This window comes from Odocoileus virginianus, chromosome 20 (assembly GCF_023699985.2).
Source record: "Odocoileus virginianus isolate 20LAN1187 ecotype Illinois chromosome 20, Ovbor_1.2, whole genome shotgun sequence".
NCBI lineage: Eukaryota > Metazoa > Chordata > Mammalia > Artiodactyla > Cervidae > Odocoileus > Odocoileus virginianus.
This window is the reverse complement of record NC_069693.1, coordinates 14,562,237-14,577,137: the sequence shown is the minus strand read 5'-3', so window position 1 is coordinate 14,577,137 and position 14,901 is coordinate 14,562,237. Positions and strand designations below refer to the sequence as shown.

The window sequence follows — 14,901 nt, the reverse complement described above, 5'->3', positions numbered from 1 at the left end:
ATAAACTATGAACTTTGGATGACAATGATGTATCAGTGTAGGCTCACTGATTTTAACAACATACCACTCTGGTACAAGATACTAATATTAGGGAAGCCTATGTATTCATCAGGATAGGGAATAAATGGAAACTCACTGTACTTTATACTTAATTTTTCTCTGAATGTAAAACTGCACTAAAATATAAAGTATACTTAAAGGATTTAAAATAAAACAGGTCAGGTAATCTGAAAACAAAGAGCAAAACAGCAGCCCTGACTTCAACTGTAGGACTAAACACTCTAACAAAAATATCAAGATGATGATGATGATGATGATGATGATGATGTTGGCTGTGCCACGTGGCTTGTGGGATCTTAGTTCCCTAACCAGGGATTGAACGCCTGCCCCCTGCATTGGAAGCATGGAGTCTTAACCACTGGACTGCTAGGGAAGTCCAAAGACTCAGATTATCAAAAATGTATAAAAAAGCAGGACTCAAAATATATTCCCTGGTGGCTCAGACAGTAAAGCGTCTGCCTACAATGCGGGAGACCTGGGTTTGATCCCTGAGTTGGAAGGATCCCCTGGAGAAGGAAATGGCAACCCACTCCAGTAATCTTGCCTGGAAAATCCATCCTATGGATGGAGAATCCTGGTAGGCTGCAGTCCATGGTGTTGCAGTCAGGCATAACTGAGTGATTTCACTTTCAAAATATATTCTGTCATCAAGAGACGTATTTTAAATACCACAAATACAAATACACGTTTCAAATAAAAGGATGGAGAGGGACATAAAAACATTAAACATGGGAAAGCTGATGTGGCTATAGTAAAAGGAGACAGAACAGATTTCAAGCTGAGTTGAGGAGTATTACCACAACAGACAAAGAAGAACATTTCCTGACGATAAGAGAGTAAATACATCAGGAAGATGTAACAATTACAACTGTATATGTACTTAAATAACAATTTCAAAACACATGAGGCAAAAATTGACAAAAGTGAGATTTCAGAAAAGTCCAAAATTGATGTTAATGTTTTCATTCCAATACCAAAGAAAGGCAATGCCAAAGAATGCTCAAACTACCGCACAACTGCACTCATCTCACACGCCAATAAAGTAATGCTCAAAATTCTCCAAGCCAGGCTTCAGCAATACGTGAACCGTGAACTTACAGATGTTTAAGCTGGTTTTAGAAAAGGCAGAGGAACCAGAGATCAAATTGCCAACATCTGCTGGATCATTAAAAAAACAAGAGAGTTCCAGAAAACATCTATTTCTGCTTTATTGACTATGCCAAAGTCTTTGACTGTGTGGATCACAATAAACTGTGGAAAATTCTGAAAGAGACAGGAATACCAGACCACCTGACCTGCCTCTTGAGAAACCTATATGCAGGTCAGGAAGCAACAGTTAAACTGGACATGGAACAACAGACTGGTTCCAAATAGGAAAAGGAGTACATCAAGGCTGTATATTGTCACCCTGCTTATTTAACTTATATGCAGAGTACATCATGAGAACTGCTGGGCTGGAGGAAGCACAAACTGGAATAAAGATTGCCAGGAGAAATATCAATAACCTCAGATATGCAGACAACACCACCCTTATGGCAGAAAGTGAAGAGGAACTAAAGAGCCTCTGGATGAAGGTGAAAGAGGAGAGTGAAAAAGTTGGCTTAAAGCTCAACATTCAGAAAATTAAGATCATGGCATCTGGTCCCATCACTTCATGGGAAATAGATGGGGAGACAGTGGAAATAGTGTCAGACTTTTTTGGGGTTCCAAAATCACTGCAGATGGTGATTGCAGCCATGAAATTAAAAGACCCTTACTCCTTGGAAGGAAAGTTATGACCAACCTAGATAGCATATTAAAAAGCAGAGACATTCCTTTTTCAACAAAGATCTGTCTAGTCAAGGCTATGGTTTTTCAGTGGTCATGTGTGGATGTGAGAGTTGGACTGTGAAGAAAGCTGAGCGCCAAAGAACTGATGCTTTTAAACTGTGGTGTTGGAGAAGACTCTTGAGAGTCCCTTGGACTGCAAGGAGATCCAACCAGTCCATCCTATGGGAGAGCAGTCCTGGGTGTTCATTGGAAGGACTGATGCTGAAGCTGAAACTCCAGTACTCTGGCCACCTCATGCGAAGAGTTGACTCGCTGGAAAAGACCCTGATGCTGGGAGGGATTGGGGGCAGGAGGAGAAGGGGACAACAGAGGATAAGATAGCTGGATGGCATCACTGACTCGATGGACATGAGTTTGAGTAAACTCTGGGAGTTGGTGATGGACAGGGAGGCCCGGTGTGCTGCGATTCATGGGTTGCAAAAAGTCGGACACGACTGAGCGACTGAACTGAACTGAATGTTAGTTTTGATCACTAACTGAGAGAACTAGACCAACGGGGGAAAAATCTGTAGCCATTCAGAATCTCTAAAGAATACTGACACCTGATGCTGGTAAAGATTGAGGGCAAGAGAAGGGGGGGTGACAGAGGATGAGATGGTTGGATGGCATCACTGACTTAATGGACATGAGTTTGAGCAAACTTGGCGAGACAGTGACGGACCGGGAAGCCTGGGGTGCTGTAGTTCATGGGGTCATAAAAAGTCAGACAGATTTAGCGACTGAACAACAACAACAACTCATTTGATATTTATAAACCACCACTTTCAATATTTTGTACATTTTTTTTTCAAGAGTAAATGGACTATGCACCAAGATAGATCATAAGTAAATCTCAACAGATTAAAGAAAAATCACATGAAGTTATGTTTTCTGACCACACATGAACTAAATTAGATATCAATAAACATAACATATCTAGACAAGCCCCAAATGTTTGGAAATTAAACAATACACTTCCAAGTAATCAATTTAGGATCAAAGAAAAAGAAAAAAGAAAACTTTCATAAAATATATTAGGCTAAATACAATTTTGAAGAATAGGTTAAGAGAAAAACTTATAAGTTTAAATGCTTGCTTATATTAGGAAACAAGAAAGATTTAATATCAATAATTTAAACTTTCATCTTTAGCTTTAAAAAAGAATATGCTAAACTCAAAGCAAGTAAAGGAAATCGTTTGGAAAAAAGGAAAAATCAGTAAAATAAGAAATAAATAAACATCAGGGGGGAAAAAAAAATCAATGAAACTAAAAGCCAGATACTTGAAAGTATCATTAAAATGTAAAACCTCTAGGGACTTCCCCGGTGGTCCAGTGGTTAAGAATCCACCTTCCAATGCAGGGAACGTGGGTTCCATTCCCAGTCAAGGAACTAAGATCCTGCATGCCACGGGGCAACTAAGTTGGTGTGTCACAACTATTCATAGAGAAGCCCTCACGCAGCAATAAAGACCTGCAACAGTACCAAGCATAGCCCCCCACCCCTCACAAAAAAAGGTAAAACACTAGTTAGACATTTAAGAAGTAAAGAGGGATGCTACATATGGCCACTATCAGTTCCTGCAGATATTAAATAGAACAAAGAGATTATAGCATAAATAAATTAAAGGCAATAAATTAGACAGTTTAGATGAAATGGACAAATATTTTCACTTAAAAACATGATACCAAAGGGAAAAATCTGAAAACCCTTAACTATTAAAGATATTGAGTTTGCAATTCAAGAAGTTCCCACGAAGATTTTTCCAGGTTCAGAAGACTTCAAGATAAGTCCTGTGAAACATTTAAGAGTTAATGATAACACTACACTCACTCTTTCTTAAAAATAAAGGACCAAGGAATACTTTCCTAATCCTTTTATGAGGTAAATCTTATACAGTTACCAAAACCAGAAAAAGGCATAATTACAGACCAATAGCCTTGATGAATACCAATTAAAAACCAAAAAATAAGAGTGAATTATACAAAGGGACAATATAAAAAGCATAACACATGAACAAGTGGTGCTTATCTCTGGAATTCAAGGTTGGTATAATACCTGATAATCAATAATATAATCCTCATTAAATCATAATATAGTAGGAAAAGCCTATGGTCATTTCAAATGAAAAAAAAGGCAAAGACTCTTGAGAGTCCCTTGGACTGCAAGGAGATCCAACCAGTCCATCCTAAAGGAGATCAGTCCTGGGTGTTCATTGGAAGGACTTATGCTGAAGCTAAAACTCCAATACTTTGGCCACCTGATGGGAAGAGTTGACTCATTGGAAAAGACCCTGATGCTGGGAGGGATTGGGGGCAGGAGGAGAAGGGGACAACAGAGGATGAGATGGCTGGATGGCATCACCGACTCGATGGGCACGAGTTTGAGTAAACTCCGGGAGTTGGTGATGAACAGGGAGGCCTGGCATGCTGTGACTCATGGGGTCGCAAAGAGTCAGACACGACTGAGCAACTGAACTGAACTGAACTGAACTGATATTTGTATTAAAATCTCTCAACATTAGAAATAAACTCTTCAACTTAATGAAATGCAACTACAAAAGATTTATACATAATATCATACTTATTGGTTAAAGGTTGTTTTCCCCCTAAGATCAGGAGCAAGACAAGGATAGCTGCTCTCTCTAGTTCTATTGAACACTGCAGACAATGCATAAAGAATGAAAAATACAAGGCAAACAGACTGGAAAGGAAGAAGGCAAACTGTATTCACAGACATAACCAGATATGTAAAGTACAGGAAAAGTGAATTTACCACAGTCACAGCATATTTATCTCAAAATATATTTTAAAAAATCAATTCTATTTTATATACTAACAACAAACAATTGAGAATGAAGTTAAAAAATAAAATTAAGAAAACATTTGCAAGACCTGTGCACTGGAAACTACAAAACACTGATGAGAGAAAATTTAAAAGACCTAAGCAAACATGGAAATACATTAGGTCCATGGTTCAGAAGACTTACTACTGTTAACCTAACAATTATCTTCAACCAACTTATAAATCTTTGAAAACCTAATCACAAACCATTGGGTTGTTTTATAGAGACTAATGGGTTGATTTGAAAATTTATAGGAAAATGTAAAATACCTATTATACCTAAAACAATTTGGTAGGTTCACATTACCTGATATCAGGACTTAATACCCTAACTAAAACTGTTATCTTGGTGAAAGTATAAACACACAAATCAATTAAACAGACTATAAAAAAACACCTACACACATGATCAACTGATTGTCAACAAAGGCTCCAACAGAATTCAGTAGAAAAAGGATCTCTTTTCACAAAAGACTCTGGAAAAACTGGATATCCATTGAAAACAGAAAAAGGGAACTTTAACTTTTACCTTACAGAATGAAATTGACATGGATCACTCCTTTAAAATGAAAATCTAAAACCATAATACTTACATAGTAAAGAATAAAATATGCATAATATGGCGTATGCAAAGCCTTCTGAGGTAGTGCACAAAAAGCACCAATCATAAAAATTTAAAACCTGGTAAACTGGATTTTGTCAAAATTAAAAACTTCAGCTCTGAAAGACACCACTAAGAAAATTAAAAATCAAGTCATAGACTGGGAAAGATATTCCCAGTATTTCTATCTTACAAAAGACTTGTATTGAGAACGTATAAAGAACTCTCATAGTACAGGAATAAGAAGACAACCAAATTAACTGGCAAAAGATCTAAACAAATCCAGTAGCTATATATCCATGACAAATATGCAAAATAAAAAACACCCACCAATTTTAATTGTTAGGGAAACAAAAAATTTCAACAGAATGAAATGCCAATACACACCTGCTAGAATTAACTAAAATTAAAGAGTGACCATACCAAGTATTGGTGAAGATATGCAGTTATAATATAATAACTATCATACATTGGTAGTGGGAAAGTAAAATGACACAATCACTTTGCTTAACAGTTTGGCAGGTTTTTTAAATAAATTTTTTAAAAATAAATTTAAACATATATTTTTCACACAATTTACTGATTTCAAACCTAGGCAGGTTTTATTCAAAAGAAATGAAAATATAATCCACATATGAGCATAATAATACTATAACAGTCAAAAAGTAAAAAAAAAAAAAAAGTCTATCAAAAAGTGAGGTTATAACTAAAAAATTGTGGTATATTCATATAATGGAACAAGAGTAGTCAGCAATATAAGGAATGTTCTGATGCACACAACATGAATTTCAAGAGAAAATTACATTGAGTTAAATAGGCTAATCCCCTAAAAAGCACATATTCCACATGTGCCATTTATATGAAAGTCTAGAGGAGGCAAAACTAATTTACAGTGACAAAAGCAGGTATGATTAATAATATCCTAATAAAGGCCAACTGTGGCAGTAGAGTACCTGGTTGTAGGGGGGCATTTTTCCAAAAAAAACACAGAGATGGCCAACAGGCATATGAAGGTACTCAACTTCACTAACATGGGAGAAATGCAAATCAAAACCATAACGAGATACCATCTCACACCTGTCAGAATGGCTATCAACAGAAAGACCACAGACTAACAAACACTGGCAAGGATGTGGAGAAAAGGGAACCTTTATACTCTGCTGGTGGGAATGTAAACTGGTGCAGCCACTGTGAAAAACAGTTGGAAGTTCTCAAAAAACTAAAACTAGAACTGTCACATGGCCCAGCAATTTCACTCCTGGGTAAAATGTAAAAACACTTATTCAGAAAGACACATGCATCACCCCAATGTTCAGAGCATTATTTATAATAGCCAAGATGTGAAAGCCACCTAGGTGCCCATCAACAGGTGAATGGATAAAGAAGACATAGGGAATAGCCACACACACACACACAGAGGAATATTACCCAGCTAGGTGCCCATCAACAAGTGAATGAATAAAGAAGACACAGCCCCCCATAACACACAGGAGTATTATTATTCAGCCATTAAAAAAAGAATGAAATTTTGCCATCTGCAACAACATGGATAGATTTGGAGAGTATTTTATTTAGTGAAGCAAGTCAGAGAAATACAAATACTGTATGTCATCATGAATGTGTGGAATTTAAAAAATAAAACAGATATATATAACAAAACAGAAACAAGACTTACAGACAGAGATAACTAGTGGATACCAGTGGTGAAAGGGAAGGAGGGAGGAGTAAGATAGGGGTAGGAGATTAAGAGGTATAAACTACTAGGCATAAAATAAATAAGCCACCAGGATATACTGCATAGCACATGGAATACAGCCAATACTTGTAATAACTATAAATGGAGTTTTAAAAACCTTTAAAAACTGAATAACTATGTTTTACACCTGAAACGTATGTAATACTGTAAATCAGCTGAAAAAAATAAAGAAAAGGTGGGAGATGCTCTAGGTTAAAAAGCATTTAGGATATTCCCAAAAAATTAAATTTAAAAATAAATACTAATCATAAGAACGCCAGAACGGCTATAACAATATTAAACAGAATAGATTTTAGAACAAAGAATATTATCAGGGATTAAGAAAGCCACTTTAACTTATTTATTTATTTTCTGGCTGCATTTTGTGGCATATGAGATCTTAGTTCCCCAACCAGGGACTGAACCCATGCCCCCTACAGAGGAAGCACAGAGTCTTAGTCACTAGGTCACCAGGGAAGTTCCAAGTAAGGCATTTTATAATGACAGAGGAGATCAATTCAAAAAAAGACAGAACAGTCCTAAATATACATTCATCTAAAAACAGAACTTCAAAATATATTAAGTAAAAACTGATAGAAGCAAAAGTTAAAATAGACACAATTATAGCCACATGAATTCTACATGTAGCTCTGTCGGTAAAGAATCTCCCTGCAATGCAGGAGACCTGGGTTCAATTCCTGAGTCAGGAAGATCCCCTGAAGAAGGAAATGACAACCCACTACAGTATTCTTGCCTGGAGAATGCCATGGGCAAAGGAGCCCAGCAGGCTACAGTCCATGGGGTCACAAGAGTCGGATATGACTTAGCCACTAAACCACCACCACTGTCCTGTCAGGAGCACATGATGTCTGGTTGTCCTGCTTCAGTGATGCCAAGAGTGATCAGCAGTGTCATCCTATTCCATCCATTTAAAAAAGCTCAGTCAGCCTTTCCATTAATAGTTTTGGGATTCCCTGGTGGCTCAGATGGTAAAGAATCTACCTGCAATGCGGGAGACCCAGGTTCTATCTCTGGTGGGAAGATCCCCTGGAGTAGGGAGCGGCTAACCACTCCAGTATTCTGGCCTGGAGAATTCCATAGAGGAGCCTGGAGGGCTACAGTCCATGGGGTCACAAAGAGTTGGACATGACCTCGCGACTTTCACTTTCACAGCCACACTTGTAACTTAAGATTTTGACTTCCTTTTCTGTCATCGGTATAACAGACTGAAAATCAATAAGGATATAGAAGACTTTACCATCATAATCAAGCAATTTAACTTGATTATTTACAGAATACACCATCCAACAACACTAGAATATACATCCTCTACAAGTACATACAGAACATTCATCATATGGTACTATAATCTATGGTACAAAAGAAGTCTATAAATTTAAGAATGAAATCATATACAGCATGTTTCCTGATTGTAACAAAATTAAATTGGAAATCAATAAGAGAAAGCTATTTGGAAAATCCCCAAATATTTGAAAATTAAACACACTTCCTCTAAACAAATGGCTCAAAAAGGAAAACATGAGATAAATTAGAAAATATTTTCAAACAAATAAAAATGAAAATACAACATGTCTAAATTTGTTAGAGGAAAATTTACAGCATTAAATGTCCTACAGGGGAAAAAAAGTTCAATATCAATGATATAACCTTCCATGTACAAAACAAGAGGTAATTAAATCCAAAGTAATGAAAAGGAAAGGAAATACAAAGTGTAAGAGCAGAAATGAAGAAACAGGAAACAGAAAAACAGAAAATCAATGAAACCAAAGGTTGCTACTTTGAAAAAAATCAGCAAAATTGATAAACCTCTAGTCAACTGATCAAGCAAAAAACTAAAAGTCAAATAATCAACAAATAATCAACAACAGAATGAAAGAAAGGCACCATTACAGATTACACAAACATCAAAAGGATAAAAAGAGTAGATTTTTGAACAACTTTGTGTCAATAAATTCTATAACTTGGATGAAATGGACAAATTGCTTAAAAGACATAAATTATAAAAGCTCACTGAAAAAAAAAAAGAAAAGCTCACTGAAGAGAAAAAAATTGACAGCATGAAAGTAAAAGTGTTAGTCGTTCGGTCGTGTCCAACTCTTTGCAACACCAAGGACTATAGTATGCCAGGCTCCTCTGTCCATGGAATTCGCCAGCCAAGAATACTGAAATGAGAGTTGCCACTCCCTTCTCTAGTGGATCTTCCCAACCCAGGGACTGAACTCAGGTCTTCTGCATTGCTGGCAGCTTCTTTACTGTCTGAGCCACAAGGGAAGCCTGAATAGCATTAATAGCCACAATTCTATTAAGGAAATTGAACTGCTAGTAAAAAAATCTTCCCACAAACAAATCTTGAGGCTCAGATGGCTTCACTGGTGCATTCTAACAAACAGTTAAGGAAGAAATAATAACAATTCTATACAAATTCTTTCAGAAAATAAAAGGAGAGAATACATCTCAACTCATTCTGTAAGTTATTATTACCTTCATACCAAAACTAGACAACAACATTATAAGAAAAACTATAGACCAAATTATTTATGAACCACAGACAAAACAATCCTTAACAGTGTGTTAGTAAATTCACTAAGCAATATGTGAAAAATGAATATATGAATCTATCAAGACCAAGTGGGGTTTATTCTAGGTATAAGCTGGTTTAGCACTTCAAAATCAATCAATATAATTCATCATGTTAATTTAAAAAGGGGGAAAACCATATAATACAGAAAATACAACAGAAGCATAAAAACTTTTGACAAAATTCAACATTCATTTGTAATAAAAATGATCATTAAACTAGAATTTCTTCAACCTCATAAATCTGATAAAGAGTATTTATGTAAAACTAATCACCAATGTTACACTTAGTCAAAGACTACATGCCTTTCCCCTTAGTCACAAATAAGGCAAAAATATCTGTTCTCATTACTTATATCAACACTGCACTGAAAGTTCTAGACAATGTAGTAAAGCCAGACAGAAATAAAAGGAATATGGATTGGAAAGCAAGATGGACAACAGTAATATTATGCATCTGACATGATTATGTGTGTATAAAATCCTAAAGAATCTATCAAAAAATTACTAGAATAATTTTTGAGAGAAGGTAGGTTAATAAACAAAAATCAAATTGCATTTTCATATACTAATCAACTGCATTTTAGCAATAAACAATGGGAATTTGAAATAAAAATGAATTGCATTTACAACAACATAAAAAACACCTCAGTATTAATACAATAAACATCTGCAAGACTGGTACACTGAAACAACAAAACATTATGGTTACCCACTCCAGTAATGTGGTCTGGAGAATTCCATGGATTACAGTCCATGGGGTCACAAAGAGTCTGACTCTTTGAGTCACGACTGAGCGACTTTCCCTTCCTTTCTGTTTGGAATGTGAAAAAGCTCTGGAAATAGATACTGGTGATGGTTTAATACCTGTGCTCCTTTTCCAATCCTCCAAGTGTTTGCCCCAATGCTCATTTATGGATATTCATGTTTCTTATACTTTTCTGTTTAACTGTGTGTGTGTGTTAAAATATAAGTGACATAAAATTTTATCATTTTAACCATTTTTCAGTATATAATTCATTGCCATTAAGTACATTCACAATGTTATGTAACCATCACCAGCATCTACTGGAGTGGGTAGCCATTCCCTTCTCCAGGGGATCTTCCAAACCCAGGGATTGAACCCAGGTCTCCTGCATTGCAGGCAGGAGCCACCACGGAAGCCCAAACAGAAACTCTGTGCCAATAACATTGAACAGTTAACTCTTATCTTACAGTTTGCCTAGTATTAAACCCAAAGCACATTAGAAGAATATTTAAGACAATCCATTATGGGAGAGGAAGATATTAAAATACACATTAACAGTTTAAATTCAAGGATCTCTTGAAGGATCAGAGGGGAGAAATACAGTATTCTTGGTTTTTGTACAATCTGCCAAGCACAGCTCTTGTCTCAAAACCTCAAGACAGGACTTCTTGACACTTAACTAATAGCAATCTGTCAATTCTATCTTCATCTTGACTGTTCTTTTCTTTGCAAGACAGGTGCATGCTGCATTATGTGCTGTGCTGTGCTTAGTTGCCCAGTCATGTCCTACTCTTTGAGACCCTATGGACTGTAAAATGCCAGGCTCCTCTGTCCATGGGGATCCTCCAGGCAAGAATACTGGAGTGGGTTGCCATGACCTCTTCCATGCAGTACTATATTCTCATTTAATCTGAGGAAATGCATTTTTGTTCTAGCACTGTTCTCAGAAGACTGAGAAAAGATGTTGAATGATTACACCCATTAATATGTGAACACTGGTTAAAATTAGAAGGAGCACTTGTGGAAGGTAAAAGCTTATCTGACCAATAGAACAAGTGGGTACTGGTTTCCTGAAGGGGAAGGCAAACAGGGGCTTTTAGTACAAGAAAAGCAAATGCTCAAATAGTCTTTAAACAAACAAACAAAACTATTTCAGAAAAGAGAAAAGAACCATCATCTCACCTGAGCCATGGTTTTGAGATTTACAAGAGATGACCAGTCTTCCTTTGGGCTCTTCTTTAGAAAAGGGGTGGTTTCTAAGAAGGCAAAACCAATATGAAAAGAAGCCACATGACACCACATACGTCTTTCAGCTCTCATGACTTACAACTCAATTAAAATCGACTCTATTTCCTTTGCTTTGGTGCCTGTCCACTCAGTCCACACCACTTTTCTCTCCTAAGCTGCCTACTAACTACTTCCAAGCTCTTCTCCATTAAGGCTCAATCCACATCATGACCAACAATACATGAAAATACTTGTCACCCCATACCCTGAGAACCACTGATACAAAGTTCTTGATGCTTGCCAAAGTATACACTGTGATTCTAGTTCTTATTTTTCTCATTATGAGAGAAGATAAGCTTCTAAAGTTTTTTAAAAAAAACCTCATCTTTAAAAAAAAAAATAAAAGACAAGCCAGGCCAAGTCAGGCCACCAACTCCCCAGTCTGCAGCTACCACCAGCCCCTGCAGACATTACTGCAGTCCATCTTTAGTTTCCTGTCTGTGAAAGGTCTCAAATTTTTTTCACTTTTCTAATAACTATTTTCTGGATTGATATTAGATCTTTTTAAAGGAAGGAAATTAATCCTTTAAATACCTAAAATAATTTTTATAGCTTTTCTTTATCATATACTTTATTTCCTTTAAATATTTGAGTATATCTGGACTTCATATTTAGTTCCACTGATCTTTTCATTTAACTGCCAGGACGATTCTGCAGTTATTACAGTTTTAAAACATATTTTAGTATCAGGTAGGCCTACTCCCTGCTCCATTATTTTCTCTAACCACTTCTGTCTTGTTCATTATCTCCTAACAACTTTGGAAAGTTTAAAAGCTTTACTGAAATTTTACAGAAACTTCATGAAATGTCAGTTTTGACACTTATTGTGTGTCTTCTGGTTCTTAAATCTTTAATTTTTGAGTCTGTCAGGAACATCAAATTTTTTTTCACAAACCACACAATCTTTGTATCTTGTATTTTGATAGCCACTTCCCATAATTTTCTGATATGTACACACACACAGTCTATTGATTTGTTAATGTCTTTTCCAGTAAACCTCTGAGTTTTCTGTTGTCATTATTTTTGACAGGATGGTAACTAAGAAATTTTCCTACCTCAGTCTCAGCAGATGTCCCAAAGGTGGTGAGCAAACAAGCTTTTAATTGTCCCTCATGCTAAAATAAAGTCTTAAAAAGCAGCTGACTGTAAAGTTTTGCTACCATTAATTTAACTCCAAGGAGGAAGAGGCTCCTTCAAGAGGATAGAAGAGGCTAAGAAAAGGAAATGTCTCTTTAAGACAGCAAATTATTTTTAGAACAGTTTTTTAGGGAGAAGAAAAATAGATTCTTCTTCCTCCCTTATAACAAACAAGGGGCTCCTTAGACCCTAATACTACTATAAAGTAGTGAGAGAATTTGGGGGAGAAATGTACATGCTTCCAGGATATGGGGGAGTGGAATGGTGGTGACTAAGGGGGCTAATTCTCATCTGAGTTCCAGATGGGGAATCCAAGGATGATGGAGCATACCTAGGTTGGCTTAGATCCTATCCAAGAGGACTGACAGGAGAGAACAAGACCTATAAGTACGTGGGTCACTACATGCCAAGAGAGGTATATGGAGAAGTGGTTGTGCCCATAAAAAGGGAACTGTATCTGGAAGTTCCCAACAGTGGGGTCTCTCAGAAGGAAAGGTGTTTGTTGTTGCTCAATCACTGAGTTGTGTCTGACTCTTTGTAACCCCATGAACTGCAGCACACCAGGCTTCCCTGTCCTTCACTGTCTCCCAGAGTTCACTCAAACTCATGTCCATTGAGTTGGCCATGACAAAGTAAGATATAACTTACACTATATTATAATGGTACCAGTCATGTTAGCCTGTTTTTGTCCTTGACTTATGATTTCTCTTTTTCAGCTCCCAATCCATTCCAGCTGAAGACTATCAACCTAGACGGAATAAAGAGGGGACAAATAGAGGAATTAGAGAAGAAACTGATCACATTTTCTTTCACACAGCAGGCTTCCAGCAGGAAGGAGCGTTTTTGCTTTTAAAACAAGTTTGAAGCACTGATTTCTACAGTGAACATTCTATTCAGCTAAATGAGGCTGATCTCGGGTTTAAATGTTCAGCATCTTTGCAACGACTGAAGAAATTATTGAACCTTTATTGTCCAGGAATTCACCCAAATACAAACTTTGAGAGCAGCAGTTTTCGGAGAAAGTTTTTTGTGTGCTCCCAACAGTGTTCTACTTATGTCAACATACTGGTCATTAGTCAATACAATGACTTTCCCAATACAAGACTGTACCATCTGAAAATTATTTTAATTTTACCTCCTCCTCTCCAATTTAAAAATATGTATTTTTTTTACTTTTCTGTTTACCAGAGTCAAATTTTACAGGCATATAAAATGGCCAAAATTCTGATAATCTAAATAATACATACTACTTACTAGTCTTGAATCTTTCTCAAGTGTTCCATCTCAGTCACACAATGAACCAGCCACATTCACAGTCACCGTGAACTGTGCACTTACTTGTGTGCACAGTTTAAAATGTGACATATTCACTGTTGTATCACCCACTACACAATCCCAACCCCACAGCCACATGTCGTGCATAAACTCATACAGTCCATTACATACTTCTACACAAAGCAGCAAAATTTTACTCACAACCCCCTTACTGCTGCCACTCAAGTTGCACAGCCTCAAAACAGACTCGCACCTAATTTAAAAATTAGACCACATAGAGACCCTCTGACTTTCACAAACAATAGGTTCCATAACGTCGCACAGAGTAACACATGTCCACACACACACACACACACACACAAGAACGGGCACAAAAAACTACACAATCAGAACGCCTGTATGTGCCAGGCCGAGCCCACAGCCTCCTCGGGCTCCCTGTTCTACCTCGGCGTTCCCAGCACTTGCTCTCAGTTTCTTCTCCTGACTAGGTTCTCGCTTCCCTCCTCGCTTTCTCTAGGGCCCGGATTCTCGCTTTCCTTCCCGGTCTTCTCTCAGTCCAGGTTCCCTCTTCTTTCCTCGGGGTTCCCAGCCCAGGTTCCCACCTCCCTCCTAGGCAACCCCCACCGGGACCCAACATCACACACCCGCCCAGAGAGCGCTGGACCTACTAGCCTCACCTTCGAAAGGGGGCCGGCCGTCTGCGCCTGCGCACTCCCGCGCGAGCACTGCCTCCCAAGGGTCTCAGCGGCCGGTCTCCGCCGCCGCGGCCTCGGCGCGCGCCTTCTCGACATCCGGGCTTTTGCGGCCT

At 37.5% G+C, this 14,901-nt stretch overlaps 1 protein-coding gene across 4 annotated transcripts in view; it reads right to left on the bottom strand.

Annotated features, from left to right (window-relative positions):
• The window catches only part of ZNF567 (zinc finger protein 567), a 40,557-nt gene extending 25,709 nt beyond the window's left edge, over window positions 1-14,848 (bottom strand). For 2 of the 4 annotated variants that reach the window (XM_070451765.1, XM_020871721.2), the window contains exons 1-3: window positions 14,771-14,848; window positions 13,467-13,566; window positions 11,577-11,650 (exon numbers count right to left, since the gene is read on the bottom strand). In XM_070451765.1, the coding sequence (XP_070307866.1) occupies window positions 11,577-11,585 (9 nt within the window). In that variant the 5' untranslated portion in view covers window positions 11,586-11,650; window positions 13,467-13,566; window positions 14,771-14,848. The other 2 variants (XM_020871724.2, XM_020871722.2) reach the window with 2 other exon arrangements.
• Window positions 14,849-14,901: the final 53 nt, after the last annotated feature.